Source organism: Corythoichthys intestinalis, chromosome 21 (assembly GCF_030265065.1).
Source record: "Corythoichthys intestinalis isolate RoL2023-P3 chromosome 21, ASM3026506v1, whole genome shotgun sequence".
Taxonomy (NCBI): domain Eukaryota; kingdom Metazoa; phylum Chordata; class Actinopteri; order Syngnathiformes; family Syngnathidae; genus Corythoichthys; species Corythoichthys intestinalis.
The window spans coordinates 35,546,678-35,564,784 of NC_080415.1; the positions used below are offsets into that span (position 1 = coordinate 35,546,678).

Sequence of the window (18,107 nt, forward strand, 5' to 3'; positions counted from 1 at the left end):
TCGGGGGAGACAGTCAACCTCTTCTGCCACCTGCTGTCAACACTGTGGTTGTCCAACATGCCTCCTAGCATACTTTGCAGCGCTACAGATGTAAATGACAATCAAAATTCATGTTCTGTGCCAATTATTTCTTCAGTTATTGTTCCAGTTGTTTTATTCATTGTGAAGTACAATGGATGGACAAGTAAACCGGAGAACTGCGGAGTCAGTCGAGGGACAAAACACACTCATTGACTTGATTTCTAAGTCATTTAAAACTCGCTATTGACACCTTGAGGTGTATTTCAATCACTACCTTACGTAGTTAAAGACACCATGGAAGAACGGCAGGGAGCCCATGTGACGTCACTGCTCGACAACATCAATAATGGTGAGCTATTAGTTTATTTTTTGATTGAAAATTTTACAAATTGTATTAAAACGAAAACATTAAGAAGGGTTTTAATATTTCTATATCTTTTACTAACATTTATCTTTTAACAACTACAAATCTTTCTATCCGTGGATCCCTTCAACAGAAAGAATGTTAATAATGTTCATGCCATCTTGTGGATTTATTGTTATACTAGTATTAAACAAATACAGTACTTATTAGTACCTATACTTCAGAATGTTGAATGTATATATCTGTCTTGTCTTATCTTTCCATTCCAACAATAATTTACAGAAAAAATATGGCATATTTTATAGATGGTTTTATTTGCAATTAGTTACGATTAATTAATTTTTAAGCTGTGATTAACTCGATTAAAAAATTTAATCGTTTGACAGCCCTGCTATTAGCCCAAATAAATTAACAAATAAGCCGTACTGAACTATAAGCCGCAGGATTAAAAAATGAAGGAAAAAAGTAGCGGCTCATAGTCCGAAAATTACGGTAGTCATATTTTAGTCATTTAAAAATGGGTTTGTCTTCGTCTAGTTTTTGTTGACGAAAACTCAGACTAATTTCATCGAGTTTTAGTCACTCACACAAAAATACACACGGTCCCAGGCTTCAACTGGGACCATGTGCTTTGGTCAGATAAGACCAAGATTGAGCTTTTTGGCAACAAACACTCTAAGTGGGTCTGGCGTGCCACGAAAGATGCGCATGCTGAAAAGCACCTCATACCCACTGTGAAGTATAGGGGTGGGTCAGTGATGCTGTGGGGCTGTTTTGCTTCCAGAGGCCTTGGGAACCTTGTTAGGGTGCATGGCATCATGAATGCTTTGAAATACCAGGACATTTTAAATCAAAATCTCTTGCCCACTGCCCGAAAGCCGAAGATGGGTCGTCACTGGGTCTTTCAGCTAGACAATGACCCTAAACATATGGCCAAATCTACACAGAAATGGTTCACCAGACACAAAATCAAGCTCCTCCTATGGCCATCTCAGTCCCCAGACCTTGTTTTGTTGGCAAAAAGGGGTTGTACAAAGTATTAACACCAGGGGTGCTAATAATTGTGACACACATTATTTGATGTCAAATAATTTTGTCTTTATGTGGGATTTTTTTCCCCACTGAATGAATGCACTTGTATTGAAGGTTGGATTTTTCTCTTTTTTCCCAATAAGGTCCCATATTATTTGAATTAAAAAAAAATATTAAAAGCTAAAAAACACATCTTTTTCAGGGGTGCCAATAATTATGGAGGGCACTGCACTTGTGGCCAGTACCGTATAAGCAACAAAATAATCCAGCGGTATAACGATTAGGCATGTCCCTGATCCAATCACGTGATCGGAAATTGGGCCTGAGCACGTCATTTTAAGAAGATCGGAATAGGGTGGGAAAAGATCGTATTTTGCAGATTTATTATTACTAGGCTATAAAGCAACTAAATAATTAGGATTGACAAGTATATTGTGGAAAACATACAAAAAAATATGTTTTGTAAAAATTGCTAAGGTATCGGATCGGTACTCGTTATCGGCAGAGCCTATCAACAGGTGTCTCAGACTTGTTAGCAAAGAGATGTGATTTGGACAACTCTAGTAATAACTCGGTACGTATAAACAATACCTGCGCAGTGGTGCTGTTTAGCCTCTGTAGTCCATTTTCCAGCCGCTCCATTTTGCTGCTTAAGTCTTTACTCATCTGGCCCAGCAGGCATCGATACAGTTTGATCTGCTCCAGGAAAGACTTTGGTGTTGTGTAGTTGTAGCGCCGCTCATTGGCCATGTACTCCCTGGAGGTCTGATTGACACTAATGTGGACGTACGCCATGAATTTACTGACAGACTCCTTCACTTGTGGCTGCAGATATGAGGAAAAAACACATGTATAGTCCCTTACAAATACAGCAAAACCTATTCATGAGCAGGTCTTACTTCAATGTTGTCCACTTCTTGCAGGAACCTGAGGCTGACCGATTCCAGTGCCGCCTGCGGCCATTCATGGAACCAGTCGATAGACGTGCAGTTGACCACAGCAGGGAACTTCCTGCTACGAACTCTCAGTTTACTGCCTACTGGTGAAAAACACAAAGCCACCTAGCAATCACACAACCGCACAAACACACACGCACACACACACTGCGTATGAGGTTGGATCCTTCAATGATTAGTACTCCCTACAATCAACATGAAAAATGGGAAACAGAGCAAATTATTTGGAGCTACATCATTAAGCAAATAAACCCTCTGGCAGGCTTGTGAATTAAAAGATTGTGGTGAGCTCTGGGCTATGCAGGACTGATTGGAGACTAACAGCTGGCTTGATTTGAGGCCCAACCAGATGCTCCATCATGCTCAAGAAACAAACATACAGAAGGCAAACTCCAAGGACTCTCTGATCATCATCATCAACTCTGATAACGGCAAATAAATCTGCCATGATGAAACTTTTGTTGAATGTAGTAAAGGAAGAGTTGACTGTTGACTGTAGCACATCTAACTGCCCATGGTGTTCAAAAATATTCAATTAATGAAAAAACAGTTTTGTTTTGTTCTGAACTTCTATACTTATGTTTTATTTTTATTTCTTAATTGATTGTTATTGCCTTGTTTCTGCTGATGTTAATGTTAACGTGATGTACAGCACATTGAATATTTTGTGCCTTTTTTCAAGGAAGATAAAACTTATTAATATCAACTTTTTGCAGTTTCATTCTCGGCTAAAAGCTGCCCATCCCTCATATAAAAAGGCACTCAACCCCAAAATATGACCAGTTGTGGAAGAGTAGAATAGAAAATAAGGTAACACTTTATTTGACAGTGGTGTCATAAGACTGTCGTAAGACCATCATAGTTATGACATGACACTGTCATGAACATTTATGAATGAATATGACAGCTGTTATTAAGTGTCATCCGGCAAATTGTGTCACAAACCCCTTTTATGTCCAGTCCGCATCTTTTACATCCATTGAAAAGTGAGATAAGTTGCCGGACGACACTAAATAACATCTGTTATAAACATTTATTAATGCTCATTAGGATGTCATATTTATGATTGTCTTCTGACAGTCTTATGGTGCCACTGTCAGATAAAGTATTACCAAATACCAAAACTAGCAATTATTGAAACAACTGGAACAGTAACTGAAGAAACAATTAGCACGGAACATGAATTTTGATTGTTATTTACATCTGTAGCGTTGCAATGCATGCTAAGAGGCATGTTGGATGACAAGGGTGTTGACAGCAGGTGCCAGATGACCCTTAATGACATCTGTCATAAGCATTCGTTAATGCTCATGACGGTGTCATTTCATAATCATCATTGTCGTATGACAACACTGTCAAATAAAGTGTAACCAAATACCATTACTAGCAATCAATGAAACAACTGGAATAGTAACTGAAGAAACAATTAGCACAGAACATGAATTTTGATCTCCCCCAAGGGAGCAGTGATGGCCAAGTGAAGATTCTTGAAGCAATGAAGCTTTGCAGCTAATTGGTTCTAAGCTTCATGGTGGTTCATTTGGTCTGTAGCACTGCAATGCATGCTAGGAGGCATGTTGAACGATAACAATGTTGACAGCAGGTGGCAGCAGAGTCTTCAACAAGGGAGCAGTGATGGCCAAATGAAGATTTTTGAAACAATGAAGCTTTGCAGCTAATTGGTTTAAAGCTTCACGGTGGTTAATTTGGTCTGTAGCACTGCAATGCATGCTAGGAGGCATGTTAGACGACAACACTGTTGACAGCAGGTTCCAGATAACACTTAATGACATCTATGATAAGCATTCATTATTGCTCATGACAGCGTCATGACATAGTTATAACGGTCTTATGACAGTCTTATGGCACCACTGTCAAATAAAGTGTTACCAAATGCCATAACTAGCAATTAATGGAACAACTGGAGTAGTAATTGAAGAAATAGTTAGCATCGAACATGAATTTTGATGATCATTTACATCTGTAGGGAAGCAATGCATGCTGGACAACAACAGTGTTGACAGCAGGTGCCAGATAACACTTAATGACATATGTCATGAGCATTAATGAATGCTCATGACAGCGTCATGTCATAATTATGACGGTTTTATGACAGTCTTATGACGCCACTGTCAAATAAAGTGTTACTGAAAGTAGTTAGTTCCTTATCAATAACGCCTTCTCTTAAGGCACGTCTTAGATTTTGTTTTCTTTCTCACACTAAACTAGACTTTCTCTTATATTCAGACATATCATTTCACATCATTACATGTCCAGTCTGTACCGGCTTGCCGCCTGACAATTGGGGATTGCCTTCCTCATTTATTCACTCCCCTAGCTCAGAGTGTAGAGCTCGGAGCGAGACACTGAGGTGGATATGGTTAGTGATGGGGCTGCACGGTAATACTGACAGGATAAGCAACCCCACTAGAATTCTCAGTCCCCAAGGGAGAACAAAATGTTTAAGCGTTTATGATATGATCACCAGCAAAACAGCAGCTTTTCCCGCTCATAGCTGTGATTTATGACAAAGACCGCCTCCATTGAAAGTATTCCTAAAGATCATTAAGGGGAAATTGTCTGGGGAGAGGTTCATCTTCAAGCCAGCAATTTACCTATCTATGAAAATGTTTTTGTGCTGCTATCATAAATTAGGTGTGAGGTGAGAAGCAGCGTGCTGAAACTATATTAGGAGGCGATGGAGATCAAACAGAGGTACAGATTCTGAGACAAATTAACGGCAAACTTTCCCCCCGCTTTCCCTGAGGAGAGTCACTAAGAACAACTTTCTCTGGATCATTAGTTGTGAAATGCACAGTAACCGAACACACAGCTCTTTGTACTGTATGTGTCTGAGTATCTGATTAGTTCACCTTGAGCTGTCTGCGAACCCGGTCGATGAAGAACTTCCAGCAGTTTTCTCTTGTATCCATCAATCCTGAGCTGCGTACCTCTGGTCTCACACTGCTGATGATGTTCTCCACCTCATCGTCGGGGATCAGGTCGGGAATCTCTCCTTGAATAAAAACGGGATGCATATTACCGTATTGTATATAAGACGGTGTTTTTTGCATTGAAATAAGAATGAAAAAGTGGGGGGCGTCTTATATTCGCGGCCTAGACGTGATACCCATTCACGACACTAGATGGCACCAGATATCATTGAAGCGATGTTCGGTCATGACAGGTCTCAGCTACTCTCAAGTTTAACCAGTTTGTGTTATTTTATTGCAATGTTTTTCCTTATTCAGATTTGTTTCAAGACTACAGTTAGTTATACCTCACTTTGATAGTTAATGCAGTTATTTCAATTTTGTTGTTTTATCACAATAGATTGGTTTATTTATATTTCAAAAACCTGATGCCATTCATTTACAAATGTGATTGCACTACAGTTTACATATTTAAATGATCAGATATTAAGATTTGAATGAGGCAAAATAACATGTTTTTTCTCTCACATATATTGTCATAATCATTTGTTTCAGATGTACTATAATTGTATTCTGTATAAAAATTAATTTGGTGTTCAAAAAATCTTTTTTTCAAATTTGAGTCTTGAAAAAGAGGGGGTCGTCTTATAATCAGGGCCGTCTTATATTTGGGCCGATACGGTATTATCATTACTGTGAGTGTAAATACAGGTAGTCCCGGGTTACGAACGAGTTCCGTTGCTAGGCCAGCTATCTAACGTGTATTTTGAGATAATTCGGTATTAACCCTTTAAGTACCACTAAATCTTAAAATAACTATCCAAAAACATGTATTATACATCATTGTACTGTCCTTGCGAAGTAGTTAAGTCCTAGCATTTGTAATTTTGTTTGTATGTGTATTTACCCATTTTCTGTGGGGATATGTGTTTGAACCATTTTTTAAGAGCTCTGTAAAAAAAAATTTTTTAAGCATTTTATAGCATTTAAGCTAGCGGACATTAGCTATGTAAGTTTGCCAATTAATCTTTTGTTGTACTTAAATGCTCATTTGTATATTGTTTTTATACCGTTTGAGGCTCAGCTAAGGTATTTCAATTTTTTGTGTTCCTTATCCGATTACTCGATTATTCGAACTAGTTCTTCGATTAATCGACTACTAAAATTTTTCGACAGCGGCAGCCCTAATTTATTTTAGATATCGGAAACTTGCTATGATTACATTGCTGAACAATTTGAAAAAAAAAAAAAATACTGAAAAAAATTTAGATATGATGCTAATTAACAGTGATGACAAACAGTATAGACAATGCTATGAGCAGTCCCGTTAGGGTCCTTGTTTGTGTGTAATGTGAGGCTGCGCACGTGCCATTGATTAAAGCAGGAGAAAAGAGAGAGCGAGTTCACTGCTACACTCGCGTTTAGTTGCTGAATCAATAATATTTACACGAGACTTGGATTGTCTTGAGTTGTGTGTGTTGTTAAATCCAGCGTGCCTTCGTCAGACGTGACTCTTAGCACGGAGCGCTAAGCTAGTTAGCCATTATGCTAATAGGTGTCTTAAGTGTCCGTTTATATTGTGTTTTGGAGAAGTATATTCGCACTTGAATTATTGTTAGATAATAAAGTTGTCTCCTTTCTTTTTATAAAGGTTACAACACAAACTCCAAACAGTAAATTTTCATACAAAAGAGTGTGCTTTGAAATTTGATGTGAAATGAATAGACTTAATACGTCACCTCTTTACTAAATTCAATCAGAACCTCCGAGTACAGAGAAATTCTTTTTTAATGATGCCAAAATATTGCAAAATTTAAAAGGATCTTTTAAGCTCATTTTTCACCAACATGGAATTAATTATTTTTTCACCCGCCAATAAAAACATAACCCTTATATGCTTTGTCCATTTGAAATTTGTCACCCAGTAACATGTTGAGAGGCGTGCTGGAGAAATGGCACCACCATTATGTTGGCTGTGACATACTGTAGCTAAAGCCTTTCTCTCTCTTGCAAAACATGACAGACAGTAATTAGTGAAGCCTGCCGTTACCCGATGCCAACAGATCGTTGACCAGAACGAGAAACCTCTCGTCTGCCACTTGGGCATCAGTCATTAAGAGCACTGTGCCAATATTCTTCACGCCAGCTTTGATGTAGAGCGAAGCCAGGTCACTCTGGGTGAGAGAAACACAAGAGTGGGTGAGTGACGCATAACCAAATTCTGCAGCAGGAGGATACAAGACTTTTACGATGGGGATGCCATGTAAATTTCGAGCAGTGTTTGGATAGTGGAGGGATTATGTTGATAAATCCAGCAGCAGTTTTAAATGTAAACAAGTCAAATATGAATAGAGAGCATGGAAGATGGACGTTAAACTGAAATATGCCAGATTTTGTTTTGTTCAAAAAGAAAAAAAAAAAGGTCATTTCCACCTAAACCACTACTGGAGATGCCACAATGTAAGCCGTTTATCTTTAATACAGTGGTACCTCTACATATGAAGTTAATTCGTTCCTGGACCTTGTTTATAAATTGAAATGGTCGCATGTCGAGCAGGATTTTCCCATAAGAATACATTATAATTCCATTAATTCGTTCCACAGCCCCAAAACCTACACTAAATCCTTAATAAATACTGCTGGTACTATTACAAATGGCAATTCCACATAACAAAACGAATAAATTCTAAATAAAAATCGGAATATTCATACATGAAACTAATAATAACAAATTGGGTTCTAATTAGGGGTGTTCCGATCATGTTTTTTTGCTCCCGATCCGATCGTTTTTGAGTATCTGCCGATCCCGATATTTCCCAATCAGATTGCTTTTTTTTGCTCCCGATTCAATTCCAATCATTCCCGATAATTTTTCCCGATCATATACATTTTGGCAATGCATTAAGAAAAAAATGAATAAAACTCGGACGAATATATACATTCAACATACAGGACATAAGTACTGTATTTGTTTATTATGACAGTAAATCCCCAAGATGGCATTTACATTATTAACATTCTTTCTGTGAGGGGGATCCATGGATAGAAAAACTAATTCTTAAAGGATAAATGTGACTTTGTATATTGTGACTAAATATTGCCATCTAGTGTATTTGTTGAGCTTTCAGTAAATGATACTGTAGCCATTTAACTGTTCTGCCCAAATGCATGATGAGAAGTGCAACCATGACTGTGCGTCGTGGTACCAATTCATATATCTTCTCTGCGTTGGCAAATAACACATGGTGTTAAGAAAAAGATCAAGTTCTACCTTGCTTCCCCACATTGCTTCGCGTGATATTTCTTATCGTAGGGAGAGGGATTGTAAGGCTTTAGCCAAATAAAAAAAGGCTCCAAAGGCTGCCAAATTTCACTCTACTCATTTTGCGCTTTCAGTAAATGATACTGTAGCCATTAGAGGTGTGCAAAATTTCCGATTCTTAGATTATTCGCGATTCGGCCGTGGAAGATTTGAGAACGATTCACAAACATCCAAATTCCGATTATTGAAATATGCGAAGTAAAGCGGAAGTACAACACACTCAGCGTGCCGCGCGGTCTTCGGGACGCAATGAGGAACGAAGCGAGAGTAGCTAAACATCATGCTTCTCATTACCCGGCCCCTCGGGTAATGCCAATGCTCAACTCACGGCTCTAGCTCAACTCATGCCACGAGATAGAAAAACACAACAACATACCTGACTGCTGCCGAAAAGCTGCTACAAAGTACATCCACATAATGTTACGGTAGATATCATTTATATAGGACTAGATGCAATATAGATACGGTAGCGTTAGCAGCACAGCTACAAAAAGCTAGATGCGGGCGTAGTAAACGGCCGCCATCTTAAAGCAGTACACTTCCCTGCAAGGCTGTTGTAGCGAACCTTCCAAGCAAACCTAATTAACTTTTTATCTAAAATACTCCTAAATCGGTAAAATATTGATTTGAATCTATCTTTAAAATAGTTTCAAAACTTTCACATGTCGAAAGTAGACAAAAGGGAAATTATGAAACGACGGGAGCAATTTTAACAACTTTAACGGTTGATTCACAACATTAAAATAATTGAATGTAGTTTAAAGCTGCTGATATAGAATGGGGACTAGAGTTTTTTATTTACTGTTATTTTTGTATTTTTTTTTTTTACTGCTATATGTTAACTTGATACTGAAATAGTAGTTTGGTTTAGCCTGAGAGTATTTTTGAACAATTTTGGAACTAATGTACAAAACATTTAAAACAAAAAACAAAACAAAAAAAGGAGGGGGGTGCATCAATAATCGTTTTATAATCGAATCGGAGCCTCTGAATCGTAATCGTAATCGAATCGTTAGGTGCCCAAAGATTCCCAGCTCTAGTAGCCATGGCCAAATGCATGATGGGAAGTGGAACCATGACTGTGCGTAGTGCTACCAATTCATATATCTTCTCTGCGTTGGCAAATAACACACGGTATTAAGAAAAAGATCAAGTGCTACCTTGCTTCCCCACATTGCTTCCTGTGATATTTCTTATCGTAGGGAGAGGGATTGTAAGGCTTTAGCCAATTAAAAAAAGGCTCCAAAGGCTGCCAAATTTCACTCTACTCATTTTGCGCTGCCTTTTATCTCTCTATATAGGTAAAACGGCGCAATTACAGATTGAGTGTGACAATGCGTGAGTGGGTCGTGCAGCGCATGCATTAATTGCGTTAAATATTTAAACGTGATACATTAAAAAAAAAAAAAAAATCACTGCCGTTATTGGGATAAATTTGATAACCCTACCTTAAGCCTAAACTAAAGACTAGGTGAGTGTAACATATTATGTCTGTAACGTTAAATACAATTAGAAAACGATTTAATTAAAAAATATATATGTATATATATATATATGTATTTAAAAAAAGGCATGGCTGATATTCTTTTGCCGATTCCGATACTTTGAAAATGACATGATCGGACCCAATCGATCGGCATCCCGATTTATCGGGACATCTCTAGCTCTAATGTGGCGGATTTGTTTTGTGTGCTGAACCTCAACGATGTGACAGAGTGAGAAAGGTGCGGTCGAGATCTTACTTTTTCTTTTAATGTTGTGTTCTTGTTGGCGTCAACTGCAGGAAAACAAACTGTGGCGCTGTCATTAATCGTCGTATTATGAGCAAGTTATCAGATGTAGAAACAAATGGCGAGTCAAATTTTACGTCGGATGTCAAAAAGATCGTGTGTCGAAGTGATCGTATGTCACGGTACCACTGTGCTTTGTATTACTGTGCATCTCTGTTCTATTGTTGTATTGCATAGTTGGAGCCTAGCTGGCAACAAAACTTACATTCGCCAACTTTCGTTGTGCAATTTTGCACTTACTTTGAGGTCTGTGATACCGTAACCCTTTTTCAAGGTGATTTGGAAAACCTCCAGATTAGAGATGAAAGCAGCCAGTCGGGTCAGACTCTGCTTGCCACTCCCGCCTACTCCGACCAGCAGTGCGTTACCCCGTGGAGACTCAAGGATTCGATTTATACGGCAGCTGTGTGTGGAGGTACAAACAGGCAGATGAATGTAAGGGCAGAAGTGGATGATAAAATGTATAGAAGATGTTTGCTGTAAAAGCAACCTGATTCATGAAAGAAACAGAAAAAATGCAACGCAATGAGATTTATTTAGTGTATTTTACCACGTTCTCACAGTCTGTAACATTTACATATACTATTATTACTACTACTACTATTACAATACAAGACGCTCCTAATGATTGGCTGGATGGGCTTTCTGAGCTCTTCTCACATATAATATGGTAAAGCTTCTCCCACAACATCTCAATGGGGTTGAGATCTGGTGAATGTGCTGGCCATTTTATTACAAATGGAATACCAGCTGGATGCTTCTTCCCTAAATAGATCTTGCATAAATTGTAGGTGTGCTTTGGGTCATTGTCCTACTGTAGAATGAAATTTGTTCCAATTAAGCGCTGTCTACAAGGTTGCGTTGCAAAATAGAGGGCTAGCCTTCTTTATTCAAAAACCCTTCGACCCTGTTCAAGTCCTCCATTACCAAATCAACCCAAAACCATCACATTACGGCCGCCGTGCTTGACAGATGGCGTCTGGCACTCTTCAGGGTGCTCTTCAAGGCTGCCAACTATAATTTGCTCTTTTCTCGCACAATGTTTTTGGTCTTTTTGGGAAGTATTTCTTGATAAACAGTTCTAAACAAATCGCATACTAAGTTAACATATTTACTAGAGTTATTCGATAATAATGTTTTAACCGATAACCGATTTCCTGATACTTTCCACTCCAAAAATCCGATACTGATATATTCGGTCGTGGACTTAACGTTTTATGGCTAATAATATTGTGATACCCAGCTCAAATGGTCTGCTCACATAACAAATCCCTAGCATCTTAGTTTGGAGACATCTAATGGTCAATAAGCATAAGTGCTATGCTAAGCTGTGACCAGCCCTTGTGCCAAGGCAGAAGGCTTCTACATTCAGTTTTAAGGCAACATGCATAGTGGCCCAAACCTAGTGTTTTTTTCCTCAACGATGAAGACAACGAAAACGTTTCGTCAAAAAAACAATTTTTTTCATGACGATGACGTTACGATGACGACTTAAAAAGTTAAAACATGACGAGATGGATGCCAGCTGTCGTCTGACGAGATTAGATGGAAATTCGCAATAGTTTCCGTTATAACTTCACAATGTGTGATATTTTCTTATCTTATGTGTAGTTAGCAGGCATCTCAGCAGTGTTTGGTCGTGTCACTCATGTGATGTGCTGCGCCTCCCCCCGATCCTCTCCCCCCCCCCCCCCCCCCACACACACACAAACACGCGTGTGTGCCCAATCCAGGCTCCTTTTGTAAAAATGTCAGGTGCTGCTGGTTATGTTTTGTTTACTTATCCTGGCTATGCCATGTTGCTTTAGCCATTAAAGGTCTGTGCTGAGTGATCATCACACACTAAACTTTAGCGTTAGCATAGCGTTCGCGTTAGCATTAGCATTTAGCACTGTGAATCTCTTGGAAAACTTTTTACATACATTTCGTGACGTGCAGGTAAGTTTAAGTACAAGTAATGTGTGAGTGTGTATTATTATCATGAAGATGTTGATGTCCTTGTAATCTCTAATTATGAGCCCATCAAAGTATTTATTCATGGACTAAAACTTTTGAAATTTGCATACAAAAACATTTTGAACATTGTCGACTAAAACTTGACGAAATTTGTCTGACTTTTTGTTGACTAAAACTACACGAAGACGAACACATTTTGAAATGACTAAAATATGACCAAGACTAATAAGTATTTTCGTCCAAAAGACTAAGACGAAAATTAAAATGGCTGCCAAAAACAACACTTCAAATAACAGACATAAATAATTCCCGTTTAGTCTCATATTCAAAGTTGAAAGATGTAATTGCTGCATGAATTCTGATTTGGGAAACTTGACAGTTCAGACCTCAGCCACATTCTGGAAAAATCTGGCCCATATTGGATTTTAACCACATACGAAAGTGACCTAGATCGGATTTGAAATGGTCTTCTTTTATGCGACCAGTTCCATTCAGATTGTCACGTTAATACCTCACTCGAGTCGGAAAAACACAAAAAAAATCTGATTTGTGCATTAAGACCTGCAATATGAACTCATCCTAATGGTCAAGGAGCACAACTGCAGTGCTAAGCTAAACTGTGACCAGCCCTTGTTCAAAGGCATATTGGCCCAAAACCGATGTCAATATTATCCGATATCGTTTTAAAAATGTTTTTATCTCTCTAAAAATCTCTCTAACCCTAAAATTTACTTCAGTGAATAATACTGAGCGAACCTGACAACCCGAGAGCTGATGTGAGAACTTGGCACCGATTCGAAGTCGCGACTGTCGCTACTGAATGACATTCTAGTTTGTGCCGACTTTTTTTTGTAAGCAATTGCAAATAACTTCTGACAGTCCCACATCTCTGCTTTTGACAGTCTATAAAACAAAATAGACCTATTCATCTTAAAAAACCTGCAAAACCAGTCTATCTCTTTGACAGACAATTGCCGAAATGACAGAAGCACTTCATCTCGATACTTTTTTTGGAGTCTCCCCCTATTGTCCCTCGGGTTTGTAATCTTCCACTCACATGTGAGCCATGGCATCCTCAAACAGCACCAGGTTGAGTGTGGTGTTGACCTCGTTGTAGCTGTCCAGTACCTCCAGCAGGTTTTTACTGAGGCTGCTCCAGGATTCCACAGCCATGTACCTGGCCTCCCCAAGGCCGTGGGCAAAATGGCAGTACAGGTTCATCTTCTGGGTCTTTTCCAGACTCCCTGCCATGTCCTTAGGGAGGAAGTCACACATGGGCATGCACATACACACACGACCCTTGTCAGCATAACATTAGTGTTATGCTTAAACAGTTTAGACAGGGGCACAGCTGAATATCGCAGTGTCGCAGAGGTTGACCTAGTTCATTTTCAATTCAGCAACTATTCCGAATATTTCACTGGAGAGATACGGTATTATTTTCCCCGCCAACCTCCCGCGCTATTTCCAATTCACAGCTATATTGTGCTCTATTGCAAAGTGCATTTACATAATACTAAAATGACTTACACGCTGTCCAGACTGTCTCTAAAGAGTTGCTTGTTTGTTTACGGTTTAAAAAAGAACTTGAATAAAGGATGCAAATTGCACTATGACTCTCATTAGTTGACAGACATTGTCTCTGTTTCTAGAAGTATGTACAGTGGAGCAAATAAGTATTTAGTCAACCAGAAATTGTGCAAGTTCTCCTACTTGAAAAGATTTGAGAGGCCTGTAATTGTCAACATGGGTAAACCTCAACCATGAGAGACAGAATGTGGAGAAAAAAAAACAGAAAATCACATTGTTTGATTTTTTAAAGAATCTATTTCCAAATTAGAGTGGAAAATACGTATTTGGTCACTTACAAATAAGCAAGATTTCTGCCTGTAAAAGAGGTCTAACTTCTACTAACGAGGTCTAACAAGGCTCTACTCGTTACCTGTATTAATGGCACCTGTTTTAACTCATTATCGGTATAACAGACACCTGTCCACAACCTCAGTCAGTCACACTCCAAACTCCACAAAAGCTGTCGAAGGACACCAGAGACAAAATTGCAGACCTGCACTAGGCTGGGAAAACACTTGGTGTAAAGAAATCAACTGTGGGAGCAATTATTAGAAAATGGAGGACATACAAGACCACTGATAATCTCCCTCGATCTGGGGCTCCATGCAAGATCTCACCCCGTGGCGTCAAAATGGTAACAAGAACGGTGAGCAAAAATCCCACAACCACACGGGGGGACCTAGTGAATGACCTACAGAGAGCTAGGACCCCAGTAACAAAGGCTACAATCAGTAACACAATGCGCCGCCAGGGACTCAAATCCTGCAATGCCAGACGTGTCCCCCTGCTGAAGCCAGTACACGTCCAGGCCCGTCTGCGGTTCGCTAGAGAGCATTTGGATGATCCAGAAGTGGAGTTTGAGAATGCGTTATGGTCAGATGAAACCAAAATAGAACTTTTTGGTAGAAAAACAGGTTCTCTTGTTTGGAGGAGAAAGAATACTGAATTGCATCCGAAGAAGACCATACCTACTGTGAAGCATGGGGGTGGAAACATGCTTTGGGGCTGTTTTTCTGCAAAGGGAACAGGACGACAGATCTGTGTAAAGGAAAGAATGAATGGGGCCATGTATGGAGAGATTTTGAGTGAAAATCTCCTTCCATCAGCAAGGGCGTTGAAGATGAGACGTGGCTGGGTCTTTCAGCATGACAATGATCCCAAACACACAGCCAGGGCAACAAAGGAGTGGCTTCGTAAGAAGCATTTCAAGGTCCTGGAGTGGCCTAGCCAGTCTCCAGATCTCAACCCCAACAGAAAATCTGTGGAGGGAGTTGAAAGTCTGTGTTGCCCGACAGCCCCAAAACATCACTGCTCTAGAGGAGATCTGCATGGAGGAATGGGCCAAAATACCAGCAACAGTGTGTGAAAAGCTTGTGAAGAGTTACAGAAAACGTTTGGCCTCCGTTATTGCCAACAAAGGATACATCATAAAGTATTAAGATGAACTTTTGGTATTGACCAAATACTTATTTTCCACCATGATTTGCAAATAAATTCTTTAAAAATTAAACAATGTGATTTTCTGTTTTCTTTCCCACATTCTGTCTCTCATGGTTGAGGTTTACCCATGTTGACAATTACAGGCCTCTCTAATATTTTCAAGTGGGAGAACTTGCACAATTAGTGGTTGACTACATACCTATTTGCCCCACTGTATATTGTGCTCTAATGCAAAGTGCATTTACATAATACTAAAATGACTTACACGCTGTCCAGACTGTCTCTAAAGTGTTGCTTGTTTGTTTACGGTATAAAAAGAACTTGAATAAAGGATGCAAATTGCACTCTGACTCTTTCATTAGTTGACAGACATTGTCTCTGTTTCTGCAAGTATGTACATAGTGCCAAGTTCTTTATTGCTGTATGAATCGCGTGCATGCAATGGACCCAGGGAGGATTGCGAGCCAAGCAGAAGACAGAAAACCATTAAAATGTTTTCCAATTTGCTAGGCTTGACAGCACAGACCCTGACAGGCAGACCCCCATACCACCCTGATTAATATTCTCTACAATGCTCTCTTCTCTCAACACCCACCCACCCGTTCCACGAGTATTATTTTCACCCATCTCTCCCCTGCTCACCGATGTCAAGGTCCGAGCCGCAGAGCAGGTAGCCTAATGACCTCCCCTCCCTTGTCTTCCTTTTCAAAACTTTGGAAAAACTTACCTCAAAGAACTTTTTCACTGCGTCCGCCTGCAGCTTATCAAAGACCTGGAAGTCCTTCTCCTCAATAAGCTTGTCTCTGTAGACACGATTGGACTCGTGCAGGTAGATTTTCAACAAGTCCAGAGGGGTTTTCAGACACTCACCAGTACTGAAGAGAATGCCCTGGGCAGGAAGGTAGAAAGGGAGCTTAGTGTTTTTTTTTTCATTCCAATTCTGACTACACAACGTTGGGAAATGTTTTGAAGGTTAGGCATGTCAGTGAAGTGGCATAAATAATGCCTGCTCGATGCTTTATTGGGAATGAAGAAAACCGCTTTTGTGCTTTTTGTACTGTTGTCTAAAATATTATGAAGTACTTTCTACCTTGGTGTCTGCAACAACAGTGGTGCTGCAAAGGCAATTACTGCTCAAGTACAGAAGAGAGCCACGAGGGTGCCAACCTCTTATCTGTCCAGAGGCAGTAAAGCCAGAGGAGAATAAAGTACATCACTGTGCATTTACATTTTTATAATCAGAGATGTTTTAAGAAAGAATGCATGGGTATTTACTTCCTAGAATTGTACAGGTACATTCTATCTTTTTGTTCCTAATGATATGAGTCCAGCTATTGAGTCTGGCCACCATTCAGCGGATACAATTTCCAGGGCGGAGCAAGCCACAGCAAACAGACAGCGAAGTGGACCAATCAATGCGGCGGGCGGGACGAGGGACTTGCGTGCGGAAGTAAACATACGAGGAGAGTGGAGTTTATTCAACATGGCTAGCGCGAGACAGACTGTTGTCAATGATTCGTGTCGATGTGTTTTTGGTAATTTAAAACAGATTTTACCGTGGATTGGAACATATTCTCGGCTCTCCTGTTCACCATCTGTGTTGTTGTGGAGACGACTTCCGATGCACAAGAGTGACGTTGCTCGTTAAGAAGACGTCACGCAAATAAATGAATCTGATTTGTCGATTGATTTTGTACCTGCTCGAGAGGCCGTTAATGGGCTGGTTCCCAGACTTTTTTCTCAGTGTTTGAAAAATACAGGGAGAACAGTCTGGCAGTGCCAGGCAAGATGCCCGAGCCACCTCAGCTGGCTCCTCTCCATGCGGAGGAGTAGCGGCTCGACCCGGAATAACTCTGGGATGATCAAGCTTCTCACCCTATCTCTAAAGGAAAGCCTGGACACCCTGCAGAGGAAACTCATTTCAGGCAGTTGTATCCGGAATCTTGTTCTTTCAGTCATGACCCACAGTTCGTGACCATAGGTGAGGGTAGGAACGTAGATGTCGACTGGTAAATCTAGAGCTTCACCTTTTGCTCAGCTCCATCACAACGGACCGGTGCAGAGTCCGCATCACTGCAGACACATCCGAACCAGGTGCCCGAGCCACTTCAGTTGGCTCCTCTCAATGCAGAGGAGTAACGGATCGACCCTGAGTCCCTCTTGGATGACCGAGCTTCTCATCCTATCTCTAAGGGAGAGCCCAGACAACTCATTTCGCCCACTTGTATTCGGGATCTTGTTCTTTCGGTCATGACCCATAGCTCGTGACCATAGTTGAAGGTAGGAACGTAGATCGACTGGTGAATTGAGAGCTTCGCATTTTGGTTCAGCTCCTTCTTCACCTCAACGGACTGGTTGTGATGCAGAGACTGCATCACCGCAGACACTGCACCGGTCCGCTTTTTGCTGCCTTCACTCCTGAATAAGACCTAAAGATACTTCAACTCCTCCACTTGGGACAGGATCTCATCCCTGACCCGGAGGGGGCACCCCACTCTTTTCTGACTGAGGACCATGGTCTCTAAATTGGAGGTGCTGATCTTTATTCCGACCGCTTCACGCAGTTGCGAACTGCTCCATTCAGAGTTGGAGATTTTGGCTTAATGAAACCAACAGAACCACACCATCCGCAAAAAGTAGAGCCGTAATGCTGATTCCACCAAACCGGACTCCCTCAAAGCTTCGGCTGCGCCTAGAAATTCTGTCCATAAATGTAATGAA

General features: G+C 40.2%; 1 protein-coding gene across 1 annotated transcript in view; it reads right to left on the reverse strand.

Annotated features, from left to right (window-relative positions):
- LOC130909395 (dynein axonemal heavy chain 9-like) overlaps positions 1–18,107 on the reverse strand; it is a 238,714-nt gene that overhangs the window by 131,284 nt on the left and 89,323 nt on the right. Inside the window, exons 27-33 of the mRNA XM_057825789.1 lie at positions 16,114–16,275; positions 13,432–13,628; positions 10,659–10,821; positions 7,357–7,480; positions 5,247–5,389; positions 2,317–2,478; positions 2,009–2,242 (exon numbers count right to left, since the gene is read on the reverse strand). Of these exons, the coding sequence (XP_057681772.1) occupies positions 2,009–2,242; positions 2,317–2,478; positions 5,247–5,389; positions 7,357–7,480; positions 10,659–10,821; positions 13,432–13,628; positions 16,114–16,275 (1,185 nt within the window). The remainder of the gene's footprint in view (positions 1–2,008; positions 2,243–2,316; positions 2,479–5,246; positions 5,390–7,356; positions 7,481–10,658; positions 10,822–13,431; positions 13,629–16,113; positions 16,276–18,107) is intronic.